Source organism: Equus quagga, chromosome 14 (assembly GCF_021613505.1).
Source record: "Equus quagga isolate Etosha38 chromosome 14, UCLA_HA_Equagga_1.0, whole genome shotgun sequence".
Lineage (NCBI taxonomy): Eukaryota > Metazoa > Chordata > Mammalia > Perissodactyla > Equidae > Equus > Equus quagga.
In genome coordinates, this window is record NC_060280.1 from 4,048,484 (window position 1) to 4,073,247 (window position 24,764).

Genomic DNA, 24,764 nt, shown 5'->3' on the forward strand with positions numbered 1-24,764 from the left:
AAGATTGGCACAGATACTAGCTCAAGGCGAATCTTCCTCAAGCAAAAAGATAAAGATTGGCAGCAGATATTAGCTCAGGGTGAATCTTCCTCAGCAAAAGAAAAAAAAAAACAACAGCTTCAGGTGGCATTAAGACTCTGAGGACAGTCTTTAGTTTCTTAACTTGGCTTTCAAATGCCTCAACATTTCCATGTGGATGTCTAGTAAAATTTTCAAATTGAAGATGTCCAGAACTGAACTGATCTTCCTCCCAAAATCTGCTCTACCCTCTGTTGTTTCCACCTCAGTTGATGGCTGCTCTATTCTTCCAACAATCGATCCAAGAACTTTGGCGTTATTCTTGAATCCTATCTTTCTCTCATACCCCACATCTATCAGGAAGTTCTATTGTCTTTACCTTCAGAATACATCCAGAATCTGACGACCACCCTCTTCTGAATTGACAGCATCATCTCTTGTCTATATTACTTCAATGACCTAACTAGTTGCTATTCCCTATAGTATGTTATTTCTGCAGCCGTGAGAGTGATCAGATGATGTCACAATACAAAACCCTGATAAATCTCTTTACCTGAAATATTAGTCAGACCCTGGGCTTCCAGTTAAACACTATAGCTAAACCATATATAATCACAGCTAGGCTACCCAAAAACCTAGCTTTGATTTTCACTAGGCTCCAGCACTATTTTAATTTAGGTCATGGGAACAGACAGGAAAGGATCTCTCAGAATCGCATCAAGGTAATGAAGGGAGAGCCTTGGCTTGTGAACTATTTTTAGTAAGAGTGATCTTGGCTGCAAGCCTCTTGGCAGTGGAAATTGATACAACCAGGCTGGTCTCTACCTGTATCTCACAGACCCATAGGGTTAAAAATGGTTCCAAGGATGCATCAACTAGCCAGCACGGGTATGAGAGTTATAGAGATTGTATATACCCCATGGTGTATTCGGACATCCTAATCTCTGAATATGGATCCTAGTCTCCACTGCATAATGATGCAAGTTTAGCGTACATCAGTGATAGCAGGTTTAAAAATTATCATCTGTTGTATGACTACCTGACATAAAAACAAGAAAAATAAAGATAAGCTAACAAACATCAATTATTTGGGAACCTCAACGATCCAGAAAATATCTAGACTCTAAGGTAAGACCAAGGAAAAACAAACAAAAAAACCCTTCAGTATTCACTAATTTATTTATTCATCTAGTATTTGTAGAGTATCTACCATGTGGCAGGCACTGTTTTAGGCTCTTGGAACACATCAGTAAGCAAAACCTGCCCTTAAAGAACTTGTAGCTTAACTGGAAGAGAGGAAATAAACAACAAACATAATAAGTAAGAAATATATATTAGGGGGTGGGAATTGCTTTGGGAAAAAAATAAAGCAGTATAAGGGTGATCAGGAATTGGATAGGCTGATATAAGAGTGGACAGGAGGGCAACACTGGAGCAAGGACTTAAAGGAAATAATCATGCAGACACTGAGAGAAGCACTTTGCAGTACAGAGACTAGCTAGTGGAAAGACGCTGCAGGGGTGCTTGGTGTGTGAGCTGGAATGGAGTTTAGCAAAGGAGAGAGCAATAGGATGTGAAGTAAAAAATGTTGTCCATTAAAAGAACTTTGACTTGTGCTCTGAGCAAGATAAAGAACCATTGGAAGGTTTTGAACCAAGGAGGGAAATATGTATGTGTATGTATACATATACACATTACCAGTAACATTTACTAGGTGAGTGGAACAGAATTAATGCCTTTTCTTAATGAATACTAATACCAATCATTTTGCATACAAGTAGAATTAGTATTAATACTTTATTTTCCTTTTTAACTTCAGAGAAATATTCAAGCATTATCATAAACAGGGGAATCAACATCATCATCAATGTCTGTCACAGAGGAAAACCTGTGTCACCACATGAAAGTGGTTGTTCGAGTGCGTCCTGAAAACACAAAAGAAAAGGCAGCTGGATTGCATAAAGTGGTCCATGTTGTGGATAAGCATATCCTAGTTTTTGATCCTAAACAAGAAGAAATCCATTTTTTCCATGGAAAGAAAATTACAAATCGAGATATTACAAAGAGACAAAATAAGGATCTTAAATTTGTATTTGATGCTGTTTTTGATGAAACTTCAACTCAACTGGAAGTTTTTGAACACACGACTAAGCCAATTCTTCAGAGTTTTTTGAATGGATATAATTGCACAGGTACTTGTTTCACTTTGGATTTAATTTTTTCATCTGATTTCCATTTTACATTAGGGTCCTCTCCTTGGCCTTTTCTTCTAAATGTAGTCAACTTTAAGGTGCTTGTTTGCTAAAAATTCTTAAGTTCAGTAGACTTTCACTGTAAATGTGGTCTTTCTTTGAAATTTAATCACAGATAACATATATCATTTGTGAAACTTTGTCTTCCAGGGTCTTGCTGTAGTCTTTAGAGGCGGTCATCCTTTCACTTTCCTATGTTATTAAACTACATGCTTCCTGCAATTGATGTCAGGTTTCTCACAATGTGTATTCATAAGTATTCCTACTGCTTACCTATACATCTATCCCTGGGGAATAGTTGGACATTTCTGAACACTTGGCAATTTTTTTACAGCACCATTTTTCTTTACCTTGAAATAAAAATCTGAAAAGCCCTTGTTAATTGAGCATCATGTGCTATTTTAGTATATCTTTAACCAAAAAACGTCACTAGTGCACTGGATATATCTAATCATTTGCCTTTCAGAATGACCATGGTGATTTCCTAGAAAGAGATCCAAAAGGCCAGTTAATTCAACGTTTACAAGGCACTTAACACCATTATTAATATCTTTTTTTGTAATTACCACGGTTTATGACATTTTCTTTAAGGTACGCCAAAACTGTAACACGTTTCACTTTCACTGACTCAGTCAGTTTTATTACAAAAGACTCACCCTCTTCATCAAGCAAGAATGGAATGTGGTTTATTGATTAGGACTGCTGTGATTCTCATTTTTAAGCAGATACTCTTTTCCTCATTCATGAAACTCCATATTGTCCCTAGAGATTTTTTAAATTTTTCTTGACTCCAAATGAAAAAATCTCTACCAAACTAATACTGAATCCTTGATTTCTAATTGGCTTTACTTTATATTCTTATCCAGCTGTCTTAAGACTTCTTGATGTACTACTGATTTACATAAAATAGAACAAAATGAAACATACATCAGTTTAATTCATTCTACTGAAAAGTATTTTTGTAGTTTGCTAACATTTAGCTTATCAGAGAGCTTTAACTTGTAATAATATTTAACAATAATAAGATGAGGGCTTATTGCCTTAACTGAATATTATGTTGGGTGTTTGCCATATGTAATTCAGAGTGGATTTTTTTCTTTTTTTTCCTGCATTTGAAAAAATACATCACTTTTATGTTGTATTGATAGAATCTTGAAAAGAAAGTAATTTGCCTACAACAAGAGTTTAAAAGGAATTTTATAAATGGCTTCTATCTGGCATTCATTCATTGAGCAAACTTGGATTGAGTACTTGCTTTGTGCCAGATGACTTACTGAGTGTGAAGGCTACATGGCCTCTGCCTTGGTGGAACTCACAGTTAGAAATACAATGTGATACGTGCTAGAATAAAAGGATGTGCACATATACTGAGGGCTCGAATGAGGGAGTAGACGTTTCTGCCTAAAATGGGTCAGGGAATGCACAGGGAGGTGATGTTTGTGCTGAATATTTAGAACAGGTTGAAGTTTTCCAGCTGGATTACGTAGAACTCTCCAGGGCAAAGGCAGTGGAGTAGAAAAAGAGCAGCACATGCAGAGAACATCAAATACTCTAGTATATGTAGACCATAGCAAGGAAGAGTAGGCTGGAGAGACAACCAGGCACCCTCTCTCGAGTGCCTGATAATATTCCAAGGTGAGGGATTTGAATTTCTCACATAGAAGTGTGGAACAATTAAGAAGATTTAGCATACTGAGATTTTGTTTTCATGAAAATAACTTCAAATTCTAGGAGATGGATTAAAGAAGATCGAGAATAATTTTACATAGGGAGACTGATAATTGATTAAATAAAATTTGTAAGATTGCTGGAAGAGGGGGAGCAGGTTAGGGGGGATGGGTACATGAGGGTGCCATTAAGCAGAATAGAGAATATAGGCGTAAGAGATTTGTGCTCAAATTCCCAAGTTTTAAGAATAAGGCTGTAAATTAATTTTGAATCTGTTGAGTTTAAAGTTACTGTTCCGGATATCCAGATGGAACTACCCACTAGACAGTGGATATAGTAATGTTACATGTCATAACAAAGTGCTTTTATCCCTTTTCATAAAAACTCAGTACTTGCATATGGTGCCACTGGAGCTGGGAAGACCTACACAATGCTAGGATCAGCAGCTGAACCTGGAGTGATGTATCTGACGATGTTACACCTTTATAAATCCATGGATGAGATTAAAGGAGAGAAAGTATGTAGTATTGCAGTTTCTTATCTGGAGGTAAGCTAGTAATATCATTCTTTGGATTAATCAGTAGTACTGAGAAATTTTTTTTTCTCTCTTTTTGTTTTTTTGAGGACGATTAGCTCTGAGCTAACATGTGCCACCAATCTTCCTCTTTTTGCTGAGGAAGAGTGGCCCTGAGCTAACATCCATGCCCATCTTCCTCTTTTTTATCTGGGACATCTGCCACAGCATGGCATGACAAGCAGTGCGTAGGTCCACACCCGGCATCCAAACAAGTGAACCCCATAGGCCGCCAAAGTGGAACATGCAAACTTAACTGCTGTGCCACCAGGCCGGCCCCCTGAGAAGTCTTTATTTAAATTGTTCCATAGGGGGCCAGCCTGGTGGCATAGTGGTTAAGTTTATGTGCTCCACTTCAGTGTCCTGGGCTTTGTGGGTTTGCATCTTGGGCATGGATCTACACACTGCTCATCAAGCTATGCTGTGGCGACGTCCCACATACAAAGTGGAGGAAGTTTGGCACAGGTGTTAGCTCAGTGACAATCTTCCTCACAAAAAAAAAAAAAGTTCCATGGTCCTTTTAAATTATTCTATCACACAGGAATTTTCTCATGAATGTATAAAATCATTAAAATTCCTGGTCTTAAGAATTTGTTATGCATCTTACTCTTTTTCTAAGTATTTTATTTTGGCATAATTTTTCACTTATGAAAAGTAGCAGGTTAGTACAAAGAACTTCCAGATACCCTTCACCAGGTTTCTCCTTATGTTGACATTTTACTATCTTTGCTTTCTCTCTGTATGTGTAGGTGTGTATTTCTTTTTTCTGAACTGTTTAAGTTACACACTTGTAAAAACAGGAAATTTTCTTAAATAACCACTGAATCATTATCAAAATCAGGAATTTAACAGATACAACACTAATATCTTACTATAGACCTAATTAGATTTTGCTAGTTATTATAATAATACCCTTTATTGGAAAAGAAAATCTAAGATCATGAATTACATTCAACTGGCATATCTCTTTAGTCTCTTTAGTCTGGAATTTTTTTTTCTTTCTTTGTATTTTATTTCATTGTCATAAAACCCTTAGTTTGGGTTTGTCATGATTAGATTCAGGTTATGCCCTGGCAGGAACAGCAGAGAAGTGATGTTGAGTTTTTCTTATGGCATTGTTTCAAGAGGCTTTTGTGGTTAGGTAGTCCCATTACTAGCTGTGTTAACTCTGATCAATTTCATTATGCTGGTGTTTGCAAAGTTCTCCACTATAAAGAACTACTTTACCCTTATAATTAATAAGTGCCTTGTAAGGAGACAGTGTAAATAGCCCTTTATTCCTCAAACTTTCATCTGTGAGTATTAGCGTCCACTGATGATTCATGCTTGAAATGATTATGATGATGGTAGATAATAGTGATGTTTAAATTCTGTCATTTATTTTACATTTATTCGTTGACTTTCTACTGTGAGGAAGAACTTTCCCTTTCCTTTATTGTATCAGTATGGACTTATGGATTCTTAACATTATTCAGTAGATCCCTTTCTGTAATTATTTGTATGCTCAAATTGTGCCAGATTTGATTAGTCGAGGCTCCTTCATGCTGTCTCTTGTGTCCTTTTGACATACCCCATCATTCTTTGAGGCCTCCTACCCTCTCAGTAATAGCTGACATTCAACAAATCATAACTAAGCGGCAGCCACTCTAAGTTTGTGTTCATATAATGTTTCAGAAACCAGTGCAGAAACATAGATCTCTGTTTTTACTGCCTGTTCATTTGTGGCGTCAGAAAATTTTTGGTTGGGGCCAGCCCAGTGGCGCAGCGGTTAAAGTGTGCACGTTCTGCTTCTCGGAGGCTTGGGGTTCGCCACTTCAGATCCCGGGTGCAGACATGGCACCGCTTGGCACGCCATGCTGTGGTAGGCATCCCACATATAAAATAGAGGAAGATTGGCACAATGTTAGCTCAGGGCCAGGCTTCCTCAGCAAAAAGAGGAGGACTGGCAGTAGTTAGCTCAGGGCTAATCTTCCTCAAAAAAATAAATAAATAAATAAAAAAGAAAAAAAAGAAAATTTTTGGTAGTCACAGCTCTCTTATTGACATCGTATAGTTTGGTCCTACTGAGAGAGTGTCTTCACATTTCAAAAATTGATTAGGGGCTGGCCCTGTGGTGTAGTGAAATTTGACACGCTCCACTTTGATGGCCCCAGGCCCAGGTTTGTGGGTTCTGATGCTGGGTGTAGACCTACACCACTCATCAGCCATGCTGTGGTGGTGACCCACATATAAAATAGAGGAAGATTGGCAGGGACGTTAGCTCAGGACTAGTCTTCCTCAAGCAAGAAAAGAGGAAGATTGGGGCTGGCCCAGTGGTGTAGTGGTTAAGTTCCTGCACTCCGCATCGGCAGCATGGGGATTGCATAATCAGATCCTGGGCGCTGGCCTAGCACCACTTGTCAAGCCACACTGTGGCAACATCCCACATAAAACAGAGGAAGATTGGCACAGATGTTAGTCCAGTAACAGTCTTCCTCAAGCAAAGAGAAGAAGATTGGCAACGGATGTTAGCTCAGGGCCAATCTTCCTCAGAAAAAAAAAAATTGATTAAAATTATGTATGTTGCTAAAAATTGTCAGTCTACAAAACTTGGAGATAAAAGAGAAGTAAAAGTCATTTTCTCTAGTTAAGTTTTGAAAAGAATTGTTTTGAACCTAATTAGGAAAAGAGCATTGCAATATTCATTATTCCTCCCTTAGTTCCCTTTATAACTTGGAAAATTTTGAAATTTGGTTATTTTTGTAATGTTTTTAATTGTTTTTCCTTTCTTTTAATTTGCTTTCCTTTGATTAATGGTAAAGCAGTGTCTAATCTAATGGTTTTTCACTCAGGCTGTGCAGTAGTATTGGCTATGGAGCTTTCTAAAAATAGACATGCCTAGGCCTCACTCCTGGACATTTTAATATAATAGGTCTGGATTGTGGCTGAGGCATCTATGTTTTTTAAAAAGCTCCCAGGTGATTCTGATGCGTAGACCAGCTTGAGGGTGATTGTTCTAACTGTATATTGTGTATGATTGAAGTGGGTGAGGGGAAGCATAAGAAAAGTGACTGGTGCTTATCAGAAAAATAAGAACCAAAAAATTATCTCTTCATATTATCATTTTACTACTTTTAAGAGTTTATTACATTTAAAAATGGTTATATCATTCATTGTAGGAAATTTTACCAGCAATGAATTATCACTATGGACTATTCGTTGGAAGATGGAAATAATTTACACAAAATAAATTCTTAAAGACTTAATTTTGTATTTTTTTTTAAATCTTAGTAATAGGTGTAATTGTCATTTCGTTGGCAAGTAGAAAACTTAGTACATTCAATAAATTCATAAAATCAGGTCAGTAGTGCTATTTCTGTGCATTACTTACAGAAATGAGTAAGAAAAACTTGCCAGAGATATAGAATACGGGGGTGTACTCAGTGCCACGCAGTAGCGTGAGGAGATCTAGGCTCCAGTCCTGCTCTGCCGTCGCCCTCGTGACCATGGACAGACCACTTAGCCTCTGACGGCAAAGTCAGTGGGGGGCAGGGTATTCCGTGGGGAAATTTATCATTAAGAATTGGATGTTAAACTTAAAGTAATTGAAGGATAAGTAAAATAAATATCATCCATCCTTGAATATGGGTATTCTTTAATTTTTAATTTTAATTTCTTTTAATTTTTAAATTTTAAAATTTAAAATGGACAATTTAGGTATCATGAAATAATAAATATGAAGATTTATTTGTTATAAGATTATAAGCAAGCACCATGCCACCTCTATATAACTTATATTTCAGATCCTTTAGAATTTCCCAAGACCATGTGTCATGTGTAGTTCCAGGAAATAGGAAAAGGCGATTCCAGCTATCTTATTTCTGTTTCATTATAGTCATCAAGTTAGGAATTATGGGGTCAGTGTATAATGACTCCACTTTTAAATTTCGGTTTCAAACCTAGGTAGTCGAATTCTTCGTTTTCTCAGATGGTAGAAGATTAATGGCAATGTGAGATAGAAGGGGTGAGATGACTGAAAATGAGCCGCTGCTTGTCTCTATGATAAAATTCTAACATAACCTTAAATCAGCAATGTGTGCATGGGTGCGATGTTACCACTGTTGTTTCAACATCAGTGCTAAAGCACTCTTTTTTATTTCAAGGTATATAATGAACAGATTCGTGACCTCTTAGTAAATTCAGGGCCACTTGCTGTCCGGGAAGATGCCCAAAAAGGGGTAGTCGTTCAGGGGTTGACTTTACATCAGGTATGTTTATAACTCCTTTTTCCCTTGCCTGAATAGCACGTGTGGTTATTTAGCCATTAACTTATTTTCCATTGTATCTGAGAAAGAATAAAAATTATAAACTGCAGAGTTAAAATAATCAGGGTATATCTTCAGTCTTATTTTGTTTTCCTTTGAAATAATTGAATGAGCTTTTCTTTTAAAAAATCTACTGGAACATTTAATATTGTGTATTATTCTGCTTATGCATCTATATTTTACTTCCTCAGAGAGACAAGATTTTATCTTTTATTCCTCATAAAACACCAAAGTACTAAGCAAATGATACACAGTCCATGTTAAATGGGATTTAATTTAGAGAAAGCATTTTCTTACCCTTCATTTTACCTTTAAAAGTCTTCTTTCTTGTTGAAAGTTTATTAAAAACTTTAAAGATAGATGGCTAATTTGTATATTTTTCTTCTACTTAAACTTTTCTAGCCCAAATCCTCAGAGGAAATTTTACAGTTATTGGATAATGGAAATAAAAACAGGACACAACATCCCACTGATATGAATGCTTCATCTTCTCGTTCTCATGCTGTTTTCCAGGTAACAGGCCCCTAGACTATTGCTGTTAAAATTGAATTTAAAATAAATGAAGACAAATTCATGGATGGTAATTTTCATAGATACCCCCCAAAAAATCTCTTCATCTGCCAACTTCTCTGCTTCTCACCACTTCATTTACCTGCAGCTTTGAGAAGATTCTATCAAGAATACTTAGAATTGAGATGATGTAAATCAGAAATGTAGATTTTTACCTCTGTGAAGATATAGGATAGTAAAGTGGTAGTGTTAGAGGGTTTTTCTCTCTTTTTTTTTTTTACTCTTTTTTTAAGCTGGTGAAAATATTTAACCTTTACAAAGATAATCTTTCTTTGTGGGGGAGTGAGAGACTGGCCCTGACCTAACATCTGTTGCCAATATTCCTCTTATTTCTTGAGGGAGATTACCACTGAGCTAACATCTGTGGCATTCTTCCTCTGGTTTGTATGTCGGATGCCACAACAGCATGGCTTGATGAGCGGGACGTAGGTCCACACCCGGGATCTGAACCTGTGAACCTCGGGCTGCCAAAGCAGAGTGGGCAAACTCAACCACTACACCACTGGGCCAGCCCCCCCAAAGATAATCATATATCAGAGCAAACTTGATAGATCTGTATTTATAGAACCAATAAATTGGGGAGATATCGATTCACTTTTAAAAGAAAGAACTAAAGCATAGGTTAGTAGCTGTTATTTCTTTTAGTTTTTAGTCCTGTTAAAATCCAAATGATTATATACTTCATTCTAGATTATGCTATGTGGTACTCATTTTATGGAAAAGACTTGTTATAGTTGAAAGAATTTGTATCTGAGGCCATCAAGTCATTCAGAAAGTCTCTAGTCCAGAAAATGTTATTCATGTCATCTGTTCTTACCACTGACTTCATTCATCAGTAGTCTTGAGAGAAATGTTTATCTGAGACACTGAGATTTCTACAAAATGTCTTAGACCCTGCTTGATAAGAAAATTTAACAAAATGGTTTTATAATGGAATAATAGCTGACCTTCCCCATCTCTTTATGTTTGCCACCTAATTTATTTCTTAACTGAAGTTAAACTACAAAGTAGCTTAAAATAGTTTAATAAATTATGCTTTGCTCTAGTGGGCCATTGGACATGACAAGTATACTTTACTATCTTTTTTATGTGTGATATCTTCTTAATTATAATGACATAGAACAATTTTGGGAATTGGAACAAATGTACTCTTCAATTTGGATCAACATTCAAATTCAGCTTTCCTTTGGAAACAGATCCTGGAGATGTGCAAAACATTCTGTCCACTGCCTTTGGTTTTCTCTTAGGAACATTATTTCTGGAGGACCTGTGCCACCACCACCACCTCAAATAATTCTCTGTTCTGGTTCAAGGGTTACCAGAATGCAAATGGCAGTTGTTTTGACCTTCTGTCAGGCTAAGAGTTATTTGCCCTCTGTACACATATAGAACATCTTTTCATTTTCAACTTTGGCTTATTACTTCTAGTACTCTTCGGTATCAGCCAGTCAGATTGCACCTTGTTCGGGTTGTTTGTAAAATGAAAATAATTTTGATTTCATGCTCTTAAAAATAAAGTATATGTTGCCTTTTTAATTTTGTTCAATCTTATCCTCATTTTCTCTATTCTCCTATGATTTCAAAAAGATTTATTTGCGACAACAAGACAAAACAGCAAGTATCAGTCAAAATGTCCGAATTGCCAAGATGTCACTCATTGATCTGGCAGGGTCTGAGAGAGCCAGTACTACAAGTGCTCAAGGGATCCGGTTTATAGAAGGCACAAATATTAATCGATCACTTTTAGCTCTTGGGAATGTCATCAATGCTTTAGCAGATACAAAGGTAGGTACTATATGTTTATTTGTTTAAACATTTTGAAATATGTATAATTCCTAGAAAGATACTACTTAATATATAATTTTGTTTTAAAGGTCTATTATAAATCAGACTTTAAAAGTATGTTAATAATGTTTATATACAGAACAAAGACCTCAGAGAGGCTAGCATATCAAATAAAGCTATGGTTTTGTATTTTTTTTAATTTCTAGTTTAATAATCAGAATTTGTTGAACGAAAATTATTGAATGTAAGATTGATAGTTAATATTTTATGGTACTTTCTCATCACTTATTTTGAACTTGATTTTTAAAATGACCATTTAATGATCACTGCACAACAAGCATGATAATTAAATTGGCATGAAGACAAAAATCACCTTATAGAAAAACTAACCTCTGTTCTGGTTAGTATCTTATATACTGTAAAATGTTGTTAGATGATTAAAGAATGTTGATTTTTCTTAGGAAGAAGGGCTTGAGATATAAAATATAATTAAATCACCTAATAGGATGATGTTTGCTTATGCCTTTGGGCATTTAAAGATATTTTACATCTGTATTCCAGAAGTGCTTCCTAGAATACGACTTCCTTTTTTAAAAGTTAAAATATGATCATTTAATTTAAGTTCAAACCAGGCTCAAAAGCTTTAGGGAAATTACTATTAAACTCTTCCAAATGTTGCATTTTGATTTAGTATGAAGTATGCTGAAATGATTTAAGGAGCCTTTTTTTTAAAAAGGCAAGTTACTAAAATCACATGAAGATTGCAAAACCAAGATGTCTTTTATATTCTAAGTTAAAATCTCAAATATGTAAGTAGACAGCATGGTATAGAGACTGATTTTCTAAATTTAAGCCATTCATAGCATTTTTTGCGTGCCAACTTAATTTTTAACAGCTGACTTCTATTGAGTCATTTATGAGTCAGTGGTTAATGCATGTCTTGTACATGTAAAGTCATTTCAAGTAGCACCAGCAGTGCACATTCCACTCTGTTTGGGAAAGACTGCTATGGTGGAAATCACAGTACTACTGGGAGTTGAAACCTAGTGCCCATTTCTGGCTCTGTGAATTCCCAGCCAGATGACCTGAGGCAAGTCATTTCACTTGTTGATTAGCTTCATTTTCCTCTTCTGTAATATGATTTACAGAGGATAGCATAAAGTTGCTTTCCGGTTAACATTATAAAGCTCTGTTTTATGTATAAGTTGTACTTTTTGGAAAATTTGTTACTTTAAAATCAGAACTGTATCTTTTAAGTAAAAGAAAACCTAGAAAAATTAAGTTCTCCTAGAACTGTAGTGTGCTTTCAGGTGAAGTATCTGTAAGATTGTAATTATAATTTATTTTGTATCCATGTTAGAGGATTATTTAACAAGAGAAGTAGCTCTGTGTCATACAAAATTCTTATTATTCTGCTAGTATGTTTGTATAGGGCATATATTACATTTGTATTTTAATTTATTTTAAATAATGAATGGAGATTTTTTAAATAGACGTTTTGTTTTTGAATAGTTTTAGATACAGAAAAGTTGCTAAGATAATACAGAAAGATTTTGTTAAATATACTTTCCACTCAGTTTCCCCTCTTGTTAACATGGCACATTAATATGGTACGCTTATCACAACTAGTGAACCAATAGTGATTTTTTTATTAGCTAAAATTAATACTAATTCAAATGGAGATATAATCTTTAAATAGGATATTTGTTTGGTATATTCACTGAATACTCCTGTAAAATTCATTATCATCATTTCGATCACCAGTTTTATCATAAATCTGGGCAAAGTTGGGCAATGCTCAAATTCTTATAGTGAAGTGGTAGCAGGTTTGCATGTAAATGTGGAAAATGACATAAGAATTCTCTTTTTGTTCTTTCAGAGAAAGAATCAGCATATTCCTTACAGAAATAGTAAGCTGACTCGCTTGTTAAAGGACTCTTTTGGAGGAAACTGTCAAACTATAATGATAGCTGCTGTTAGTCCCTCCTCTGTGTTCCACGATGACACATATAACACTCTTAAGTATGCTAATCGTGCAAAGAACATTAAATCTTCTGTAAGTGTGTTTACTCTGCCTTTGTTGTAAGGGCAGTGAGTGCATATTATTTTTATAAATCTAATAAAATATTAGAGTTGTGTTTCTACTAATGAGTTAGGAAACAGGGTTAGAAATATCTTTTCTAACCTGGTTAATTCAACATTAACTTAGACAAATTATTAACCATCCTGATTACACATATAATAGATACTATTATTTAGTCTTTTGGGAGCTAGGATGCTTTAGTGCCTTTCCTTCTGCCCTTTTTCACATCATGGCACGTGATGTTTTGATGGCACCCTGGAGTCATTGATTAAGGCTTTAACTCCTTTGTTGCAGCCAAGGATGATGCTCTACTTTAGCCCAGCACCAGCACTTTCTACCTGAAAACCATGGGCATGTTAGCTAATGTTTCCAAGCCTCCATTACTTCATCTGTAAAATATGTAATATTTGCCTCAGTTTATAAAGTCAGTAAACTTTTTAAATAATTTATTTCCGCATTCATGATACTGATCTGTGTAGCTTCAACAATATAATAATGATTGGTTAGATATGTATTTTTACCAGTATTTTGGGGTAATTTAAAAAGATGTAAGTCATACATGATGTATGTTTATAATCACAGGATCTCAGGGTTAGAAGAGCCCTAGAGTTCAACTGGCATGATTCCATCTCCTCCTGCTTACCTTCTGCTACTCCTTTTGTATGAAGATGAGCGGGTTCTCGTCTTCCTTAGAGAAATGTTCATGTACTATTTATTGACTATTTGGGAAAGTTTGTACTATATGAATATACAGAGGTTTTTCACATACATGTTTTAGGTAATCCTTACACCAGCGCTTTGAGGAAGGCATTTTTAGCTCTACTTCACAGTTGAGGAATCCCGTGCTCATAGTTTTAGGTACCAAATTCTAAGTCAGTTAAGTGAGAAGTGGGCAGGGCCTTGAAATCGAGTGTTTGGGCTTACATCTCTGAACTTCTTAGAAGCCAGAAGAAAAAGAAAGTGGGCAATTTTTATTATATTGTGAATGAATGCTTTGCAAGTTCTTAAAAGTACCTTTTCTCAGATGGTAAAGCAATTTCTTTATAATTTAATTTGCATTATTATGTTCAGCATGTTCTCTTGTCATAGATTTTAAACATGAGCATAATTGATCGTAACTTTCATGTGATCGTAGTTGTCATAAATTTTGAGTTCATGGAACTGAATTAATGAGGATATAATGCCATTTTGCTTGTGTATAACGGCTCATTACCTCTCTCTATATATGCAATCGTAATTTCTATCTTTTAACAGTTGAAGAGCAATGTTCTTAACCTCGACAATCATATAACTCAGTATGTAAAGATCTGTAATGAGCAGAAGCAAGAGGTATGTCAACTCTTTACGTTGTTCTGCTGATCTCCCTCAGTTCCTGATTTGTGGGATTCTGCAATCCTAATCATCTAGAAATTTGACATGTTTTCCTATTACCATTGAATTCTGATTTGTTCAGTTATTTTTCACAGATAAAATTTTGCTGTGGTCATGTATAATGGAGACAAATAATTTGTTTTGTATTTTAACTAGTGTTTCTCTCTACTAGATTTTAATGTTAAAAGAAAAACTAAAAGCCTATGAAGAACAGAAAGCCTTTACTCATGAAAATAACAAAGCAAAGTTAATGATTTCAAACCCTCAGGAAAAAGAAATTAAAAGGTAAAAATGACATTAAGATCGCATTTTGAGGATTTCATAGTTTTAAAATTTAGTCATATAGTTTATGTTATCATCATTTGTTGTATAAGTATGTCTTTATATATATACTCAACTGAGTTCAAAAAGTCACTGATTACTCTTTCTATTGCCCATTTTGGAGATCAAATGATTTTAATTGTGATTATACAGATAGTAAGCAGAACCAGGAGTTAGGTGTAAGAGGACAAGATAAAGCCAATTATGTCACTTATGAAATTAGGTTTTAGCGGTTTTCATATTTTTTCCTCTGGCATCTTAGTCCATTCAGTCTGCTATAACAAAATATCACAGACCAGGGAGCTTATAAACAAAAAACCTTTCTTTCTCACAGTTCTGGCAGCTGGAATTCCAAGCAGGATGCCAGCATGGTTGGGTGAGGGTCTTCTTCTGGGTTGTAGACTTCTTGAATCCTCGCGTGGTGGAAGGAGAGGAAGATGTTTCTGGAGCCTGTTTGAAAACGGCACTATTCCCATCCATGGGGTCTCTGCCCTTAAGACCTGATGACCTTCCAAGGGCCCCACCTCCTTACAACATCACCTTGGGTGTTATATTTCAACATATGAATTTGGGGTTACACAAACATTCAGGTGCTAGCATCTGGCATTATCATTATTTGTATAGTTCATGTAAATCTTACCTACCCTTTCTTGACTCTACGCAACTCTAATAAGCCTCTTATTGAGTTAAGCGGTTAATTATTTGAATGAATGTCTCTCAGTGATATAAATTGATACAGAATTTTGATAGGTTCCCACTAAGCTTCTTAGCAGGTAAATTTGAAAAAAAAAAAAAAAGGCTATTAATAGTACAGTACTCACAAGTACTTTTTCCCTAAGCAATTAGGGCAATTTTTCAAGTTGTCCCCATGGGACACTAGTTCAAAAGCTGTGAATCTTGAGTAGTTGTAAGAAGACAGTAAGGAATTCCTGGATCAAAGTTCAGAAATTACTCTTAAGGAATCCAGGAGATTTCCAAAGTACATCAGAATGTTCAAACCTCTGAGAGGCCCTATAATAAAGGAATCTGGTCAACTTTGATAAAACTGAGTAAAGTTAAACTTACTTCACATTCTCCAGAGCCGATTTTCTGTTGTCATTAGTACAAGAAACTAACCACAACTTACAATGGTGGTTATTCACACTGTTTTGGTACTCAAGAGTTTGTAGAAGATATCACGGTGTACATAAGGAAGACTAGTTAAGTGACTTTCAACCATAGTTTTGTAGTTTTTCATTATTTTTAGGCCCATTTTAGTTTCCTCTGATCATTACAACCTTTTGAAGTTTGAAGTGGGGTATTGTTTTCTTACTTACATATAAGATCAAGAACTATAAATCATCTCTTTCAAATCTTAATCCTTTTGCTCTCATACTATGCTCTTTTACAGATAATAAGTAATTAAATGGTTATTTTTCTCATAATGACAATGAACCAGTTTTTCATATAGCATAAAGTTGACCTATATATTGGTATCATACAAGAGCTCTGTTTATACTGGAGATTTTCTGAAGTGTTTAAGTTATTTTGTTAATCCCCCTAGCAACCTGTTGTCAAGATAAATTTGTTGTATTTTGTTAGTCTTATGATGCTTTTTGTTATATCCCACCAACTTCGTAGTGTCTTTTAAAAAATAAGTAGAAGTGGTTCGTCATTATTCATTTAGTCTTATCAAAGGAAGCGTTTAACTCTGATATACTATTAGTAGTAGTTGTTTCATTTTGTTAGTTGTGGGATTGGGCCTCATGAAACCAGATATCTCTTTGATGATACAACTTTCTTGAAAATTAAAGAAGTCAGCAATTGCTCAAATTTGGAGTCATCGCTTGCATGCAATTGCTCAGCACTACTTAACTAGATCTGGTTACCAATTAAAGCCTTAGAAATTAGTAGACTTCTCTGTGGTTGATGGTTTTAAATCATTGAATCTTTCCTTCTAGTAAAATGATTTAGGAGGGAGAGGGCCTGAGCTATGAAATAAGCATTTATGTGGGTATTTTTCACATTTCAACATGTCTTAACCAACAGTGGTAACTTTAAGTTTTAATTTGTGCAACATGTTAAATAATTTACTAGTATTTATAAAGAAGGTAATGGTAAAATTATATACCCCATGGCCTTTGTCATTTTTCCTCAAAAGTAGCTGTCTCCTGAAAGAAATGCCTTTTGTCATTCAATCATACTGTTACATAGAATTTTTAATGCCGTAAATTTTCAAAATGTCTTTAAAAAAATTTTTATGAAATTTAAACAGATAAAGGGAAGAATATACAGTATTTGCTGTCTATCAAAGCTATTTGGAAAGATGATTTTCAAAAAAGTCATAAGAGGAAAGTACAAATGTTCTGTATACAGAGTAATTATAAAACTTCACTTGTGGCTATACCAAGAAAATTGCATAGAGCTTAATATTCATCATGTAGCACCTAAAATTATTGGCAAAGATTTTTTTCTACTTACTTGAATGTTTTAAATGACTAGAAAGTCGTTATTAGTCCCTTAGAACTCTGTTTTAAAATGATAGTTTTTTATAAAAGGAGCTCTCTAGAAACCTTGATACTAATTACCTTTCATTCTGAACACTAAACACCACCAACCAGTTAAGTCTAGACCACAAAATTAAAAAATTGTCAAATATTGAACTATGTTCTTGGGTAAAATATCACAGAAAAACTAAGAAATTATCTTTGGGTATAACCTAAAGATAACTTATCAATTCATTTACTGGCATTAGCATTGTTGTAATATAATACAGTGAAATTGCAATGTCCGTACATACTTCCTATTAAATATTTATCAGTTTGACAAAACTGCAGTAAAGTCGATGTATTGTGGTTTATATTCACTCCCAATAGAGTTTCATTAAGAACTACTGACGTAAATTGGCAGTGTTTTTACCACAGATCCTTACAAATATAGCTAAAATTCTGGCCAAAGAACATTTATTTTTAAATGTATATACTTTCTTACAGTTTTATTTTAAAGGCTTCACAGTTCATTTTTCTTTGAGAGCTTTGCCGTATGTGACTGTTTATACTGTTACTGTAAACTCCGACCTGAGCTATGACTTAGAATCGTAAGTATATTTTTATAAAATTAGAATATTACTGTGGCTGATGTTCTGCTGACCCTGGAGGATGCAGGATTGCAGGTCCTTTTAGGGCTTTCATAGGTATTATTCAGCTGTGGTCTTTGTGCATTGGGAGGAGATGAGAGTCAGACTCCCCAACTCTAATTCTCTAAATCTATAATGCCCTTTGGAGGAAACACACTGGAGTGGCTTTTCGAGGTTTACCATGCTGTAAACTTGGATGTTTTGGGTTCTAGCAGTGTCAGGTGACTCTTAGCCAGGCTGTAGGGGGTACCTAACTATATGCTATGTTTCAGTATAACAAATTCTGAAGCAAAGAACTGGCTATCTCACCTTCCCAGGGGCCGTGGAGGCACCATGTGATCATGCCACCCACTACTTATTTCTTCACAGTGAGGCAGCACCAAAACAACACACAATACAGTGCTGCTTCTGGGGCCTTGTGAATTGGCATAGTATAGGTCCAGATTCTCATCCTTTTCCTACAAACAAAACGTTTTTTCATTTTTTGCTAAATAGCTCGATTACATAGACAAAATACAGTCTGTGACTAATACCAGAGGCCTTATAATACCTGTATCTCTTAACAACGTGATCTTTCTTGGAGGAGAGAGAAAGAGAAGGGGAACCCAGTGTAGTAAAAGTAAGGTTAACAACCCTTTCCAAACATTTTTGTAATTTAATAGGAAAAACAGTCACTCTAACCTATTTGCTGTTTATCCTTGAGTCTAATGCTATAAATGGTATATATCCTTTTGTTCATGCGTTTCTTTAAGTAAACTTTGTATCGTCTATCAAAAAATTAGTGAGATTCTATAATGTGTTTTATTTTTGGTAGATTTCAAGAAATTCTGAACTGCTTGTTCCAGAATCGAGAAGAAATCAGACAAGAATATCTGAAGTTGGAAATGTTACTTAAGGAAAATGAACTTAAGTCATTCTATCAACAACAGTACCATAAGCAAATAGAAATGATGTGTTCTGAAGACAAAGTAGAAAAGGTATTTAACAACTTTATAATTAAGTTTTAGAGAATGTAAAAACATGGGGACTTCTAATTCTAGAAATTGGATAGGCATTGTTACTAAATCACCTATTCTCTACAAACACCTGGAAATGCTGGAGGAAATGTAGCAAACATTGTTTTAAATGCGTACATAAGTCTTCAAGAAAGAAAATTAAATTCCTAGGTTTCAGAAACGAAAAGAAAACCAAAGAAACAAAATCTAAGTTGCAAGATTCTATTGCTTTTCTGAGGGTTGATGAAATGCTTAACATGAAGTTAACACGTTCAGCAAATGTTGGGTACCAAAGGTGGGGCAGTGGGAGCAGTCCACCCCAGATGCACACACATCTTAGACCAATTGATTTTTTTTTTCCAGGGGAGAATATTTTATCACTGACATTACCAGAATTTCCATTGCATGGTGCTAAAACAAAGCAGAGCAACTTTTAGTCGATCTTATTATTTAATGCAGTAGTGCCCTGCCCTTCCCCCTCCACACACACAGACCACTCACACTAGCCTGCCTTTGATGTACACCAGCAGTGTATGAGACTTCCATTTTCTCCACATCCTCTCCAACACTTGCTATTTCTTGTCTTGTTAATTACAACCATTGTGACAAGCATGAGGTGATATCTCGTAGTTTTGATTTTCGTTTCCCTAATAATTAGTGATGTTGAACATCTTTTCATGTGCCTGTTGACTGTCTGTATGTCTTCCTTGGAAAAATATCTGTTCAGACCCTTTGCCCAATTTTCGATTGGGTTGTTTGTTTTTTTGTTGTTGACTTGTATGAGTTCTTTATGTATTTTGGATATTAACCCCTTATCAGATATATGATTTGCAAATACCTTCTCCCGATTGTTAGGTTGTCTTTTCATTTTGTTGATGGTTTCCTTTGCTGTGCAAAAGCTTTTTAGTCTGATGTAGTGCCATGTGTTTATTTTTTTTGTTTCCCTTGCCTGGTGAGATAATGGCTTCCAAAGTGATACTGCTGGGGGCCAGCCAAGGTGGCCTAGTGGTTAAGCTCAGCATGCTCCACTTTGGCAGCCTGGGTTCGGTTCCTGGGTGTAGACCTACACCAGTCATCTATTAGCGGCCATGCTGTGGTGGCAGCTCACATACAAAAGAGGAAGATTGGCAGCGGATGTTAGCTCAGGCACATCTTCCTCAGCAAAAACAGAAGAAAAAATACTGTTAAGACTGATGTCAAAGAGCATACTGCCTGTGTTTTCTTCTAGGAGTTTTATGGCTTCAGGTCTTATACTCAAGTCTTCAATCCATTTTGAGTTAATTTTTATGTATGATATAAGAGAGTGGTCTACTTTTAATTCTTTTGCACATGGCTGGCCAGCTCTCCCAAAACCATTTATCAAAGAGACTTTTCTCCATTGTGTGTTCTTGGCTCCTTTATCAAAACTTAGCTATCCATATATGTGTGGCTTTATTTCTGGGCTCTTGATTCAGGTCCGTTGATCTGTGTGTCTGTTTCTGTGCCAGCACCATGCTGTTTTGGTTACTATAGCTTTGTAGTATATTTTGAAGTCAGGGAGTGTGATGCCTCCAGCTTTGTTTGTTTTTCTCAAGATCGCTTTGGCTATTTGGGGTCTTTTGTTGTTCCGTATAAATTTTAGGATTCTTTGTTTTATTTCCGTGAAAAATGTTGTTGAGACTTTGATAGGGATTGCATTGAATTTGGAGATTGCTTTAGGGAGAATGGACATTTTAACTATGTTAATTCTTCCAGTCCATGAGCATGGAATATCTTTCCACTTGTTTGAGTCTTCTTCGATTTCTTTCAACAATATTTTATTGTTTGCAGTGTATAGGGCTTTCACGTCTTTTGTTAAATTTATTCTAGGTATTCTTTTAGTTCCAATTGTACAGGTTATTGTATTCTTAATTTCTCTTTCTGCTATTTCGTTGTTAGTGTACAGAAACGCAACTGATTTTGGTTTGTTGATTTTGTACCCTGCAACTTTACTATATTCACTTATCATTTCTAATAGTTTTTTGGTGGATTCTTTAGAGTTTTCTTATATAAAATCATGTCACCTGCAAATAATGACAGTTTTGCTCCTTCCTTACAAGGGAGATTCCCTTTATTTCTTTTTCTTGCCTGATTGTTCTGGGTAGGACTTCTAGTACTATGTTAAATAAGAGTGGTGACAGTGGGCATCTTTGTCTGGTTCCTGTTCTTAGAGGGATAGCTTTCGGTTTCTCACCTTTGAGTATGATGGTAGCTGTGGATTTCTCATATATGGGCTTTATGATGTTGAGGTACTTTCCTTCTGTACCCATTTTATTCAGATTTTTTGTCATAAGTGGATGCTGTATCTTGCCAAATGCTTTCTCTCCAGCTATTGAGATGATCATGTGACTTATATTCTTCATTTTGTTAATATGGTATTTCATGTTAATTTGTGGGTGTTGAACCATCCCTATATCCTGGAATAAATCCCACTTGATCATAGTGTATGATCTTTTTAATGTATTGTTATATTCAATTTACTATTTTTTTACTTGCTCTTTTGCTATTTTTGAAGGATTTGCTAGTATTTTGTTGAGGATTTTTGCATCGATGTTCGTCAGTGATGTTGGCCTGTAATTTTCTTTTTTTGTGTTGTCCTTGTCTGGTTTTGGTATCAGGGGTAATGTTAACCCCAAGAATGTCAGGAAGCCTCCCCTCCTCTTCATGTTTTTGTAAGAGTTTGAGAAGGAAAGATGTTAAGTTTTCTTCGAATGTTTGGTAGAATTTAATGGGGGAGCCGTTTGGTCCTGGAGTTTTGTTTTTTGGGAGGTTTTTTGATTACCATTTTGATCTCCTTACTAGTCATTGGTCTATTCAGATTTTCTGTTTCTTCTTGACCCATGATACTTCATACTATCTTTATAGATGGTTGATCCACTACCTTTACTGTATATTTGCCTTTACCAGGGATGATTTTCTTCTTTGATTATTTTCTTATTCCTGTTTGTGGTCTTTTCTTTTCCAGTTAAATAAGTCCCTTTAACATTTCTCATAAGGCTGGTTCAGTGGTAGTAAACTTCTGTAGTTTTTGCTTGTCTGGAAAACTCTTTCTCTCTCCTTCCATTCAAAATGATAAAAATTCTGAGGAGAGTATTCTTGGCTGTAGGTTTTTTCCTTTTAGCACAGTGAATATATCGTGCCATTCCCTTCTAACCTGTCAGGTTTCTGCTGAGAGGTCAATTGATAGCGTTATGGGATTTCCTTTGTATGTAACTTGTTGCCTTTTGCCTGCAACTTAGGATTCTCTCTTTATCTTTAATTCTTGACATTTTACTTATAATGTGTCTTTGGATTTATCTTGTTTGGTGCTCTCTGTGCTTCCTAGATGTGTGTTTCCCTCCTCAGGTTAGGGAAGTTTTCAGTTATTTCTTCAAATAGGTTCTCTGCCCCTTTGTCTCTCTCTTCTCCTTCTGGGACACCTATAATACAGATGTTAGTCTGCTTGATGTTGTCCCAGAAGTCCCTTAAACTGTCCTTGTTCTCTTTAATTCTTTTTTCTGTTCAGCTTGGGTGATTTCCTCTACTCTTTCATCCAGATCACTGATCTGTTCTCTGTCATCTACAATGCTATTGATTCTCTCTAGCGAATTTTTCGTTTCCATTATCGTGTTCTTCATTTCTGATTGGTTCTTTTTTTTATTTTCCAATTCTTCGTTCAAGTTCTCACTGTTCATTTGTTCTTCTTCCGAGATCAGTGAGCACCCTTATGACTATTAGTTTGTGCTCTTTATCAGGTAGATTGTTTATCTCTGTTTCATTTAGTTTTTTTCTGAGGACTTGTCCCATTCCCTTATTTGGAATATAATTCCTTTGTCTCCTCATTTTGCCTACTTCTCTGTGCTTATATCTATGTATTAGGTAGATCATCTAGTCTCCGATCTTGGAAATGTGGCCTTATATAAGTGATGCCTTATGGGGCCCAGAAATGTGCTTCTGTCTTGTCACCAATGCCAGATGTTCCAGGAATGTCCCCTGTATGGGCTACATGTGCCCTTCTGTTGTGGCAAGGTTGCTCTTGCTGTTGGTGCACAGACAGGTTAGACTAGACTGGCCCCCCAGGCTGGCCGGTTGTAAGGCTCAGTTGTGGTGGCTGCTATGATTGCTTTATTGGGTGGGGCAAGCCCCAGGATGGCTAGCTGTAAAGTCTAATAGTTCACAACTACTGCTGTTTTGCTGTTAAGCAAGTCAGGCCACCAGTGTATCTGGTTGCTATGCTTAAAGGCCCTCAGTTGCCATAGGTCTCCGGTGAGGCTCTCTGCAATGTGCAGCTGTCGTTGACCCTCTAGAATGCAGATGGGTAGAGCCACTCAACCCACACTGCAGAGATCCCACAACCCTGCCTGTGGTGGCCCACAAGTTTGCCACGGGCTTGCTAGTGGGCAGGGCCAGACCCTCTAGCAGGCTGCCTGCCCTGGCTGAGCTGGACTGAATTGGTGCTTTAGTGGGCAGGGCACACCCCTATGTGACAGGCCAGAGGAAGGTCTCAAATGGCTCTGTCAGCAGCCCGGTCAGTGTGGCTGAGCTAGGTCACGGTAATGGCTCCTGCTTGTGTCTCAGTCTTTGCAGGGGTGGGCTCAGCCACCTCCTGCTCTCTGAGATGTGCTCAGAGCTTAGGAAGTGAGTCTGTTTTACCAATGGACCATGCACCTTTGTTTCTGGTGTGTTTTTATGTTGGTTTCCAGAAGGAGTGAATCTGTGCAGGGGTCATAGGCTTTTCTTTCTCTGAAGCTTGATAGTTTTTCTGGGCATATTCCTGGTTGATTTTCAAAGCCAGCCAAGCCAGGTATTATGGGATCTTGTCTTGATTGTGCTGAATCTAAAGGCTGGAATGCTTGTTGTGGCATACATCCCCTGTTCAGATTCCACCTGCTCCTCGGGGAAAAGCTTCATTCCTTTAAGATTGCCCTGGCTGTGAAACACCCTGGCTAGGATGTGGTGTTTTCCTCAGCAGAGGTGTATTTCTGCCTCCTTCACCCCTGTCAGTGCTGTCCCTTGTTGTGGAGGTTCTTTTTACCCAGTTTCCAGATCTCTCTCAGAGGAAATTGTTCCACAGGTCCTTGTAGGTTTGTTGTGTCTGCAGGAGGAGGTGAGTTCAGAGTCCTCCTATGCCTCCATCTTCCCAGAATCACCTCCCTGTGCTTTTTTTCATGTTAGATATAGCTGAAGAGTGAATTAAGAACTGAGAGATCTGAGGAAGTCACACAAAATACGGGAAAAGAAGATAGCAAATGTGAACAAGAAGTTGTTACATGAAGGATAGACTAAAAAGTCATGCATTCATCTAAGAGATACTCTGAAGGAGATATATTAGTGCGAAGGGGGAAAGATAGTATGCAAAATTTAAGGCTTAGAATATTTTTGGCTTAATAACGTGTCAATTAAAGAAGCATGAGTTCTAACCAGGATGAAAAACGTATACCTGTGTATGTGCAACTCTAGATCACAAAAGATAAGAAAAATAAACATTTTGAAAACACTGGATAATTATTCCCATTCATTGATGATAAGTTTTTTATTTTTATGTTTTATATAATTTAACTAAATAGGTAATATAGGAGATACAGTCATGTATCACTTATTAAAAACTTCCTCTTGTAAGTAACTTCCCAGTCATCTTAGACCACTCCCTCCAAACTTATCTTCTCCTTTTCCTAGCTTCCCGGAAGTAATGATGATATGAAAAAGTTTTA

At 36.2% G+C, this 24,764-nt stretch overlaps 1 protein-coding gene across 4 annotated transcripts in view; it reads left to right on the top strand.

Moving 5' to 3' along the window:
- The window catches only part of KIF18A (kinesin family member 18A), a 93,389-nt gene that overhangs the window by 7,672 nt on the left and 60,953 nt on the right, over positions 1 to 24,764 (top strand). For all 4 annotated transcript variants that reach the window (XM_046684573.1, XM_046684570.1, XM_046684571.1 and 1 more), the window contains exons 2-10: positions 1,838 to 2,210; positions 4,328 to 4,485; positions 8,655 to 8,759; positions 9,219 to 9,329; positions 10,974 to 11,171; positions 13,051 to 13,227; positions 14,509 to 14,583; positions 14,798 to 14,910; positions 18,876 to 19,038. In XM_046684573.1, the coding sequence (XP_046540529.1) occupies positions 1,886 to 2,210; positions 4,328 to 4,485; positions 8,655 to 8,759; positions 9,219 to 9,329; positions 10,974 to 11,171; positions 13,051 to 13,227; positions 14,509 to 14,583; positions 14,798 to 14,910; positions 18,876 to 19,038 (1,425 nt within the window). In that variant the 5' untranslated portion in view covers positions 1,838 to 1,885. The remainder of the gene's footprint in view (positions 1 to 1,837; positions 2,211 to 4,327; positions 4,486 to 8,654; positions 8,760 to 9,218; positions 9,330 to 10,973; positions 11,172 to 13,050; positions 13,228 to 14,508; positions 14,584 to 14,797; positions 14,911 to 18,875; positions 19,039 to 24,764) is intronic.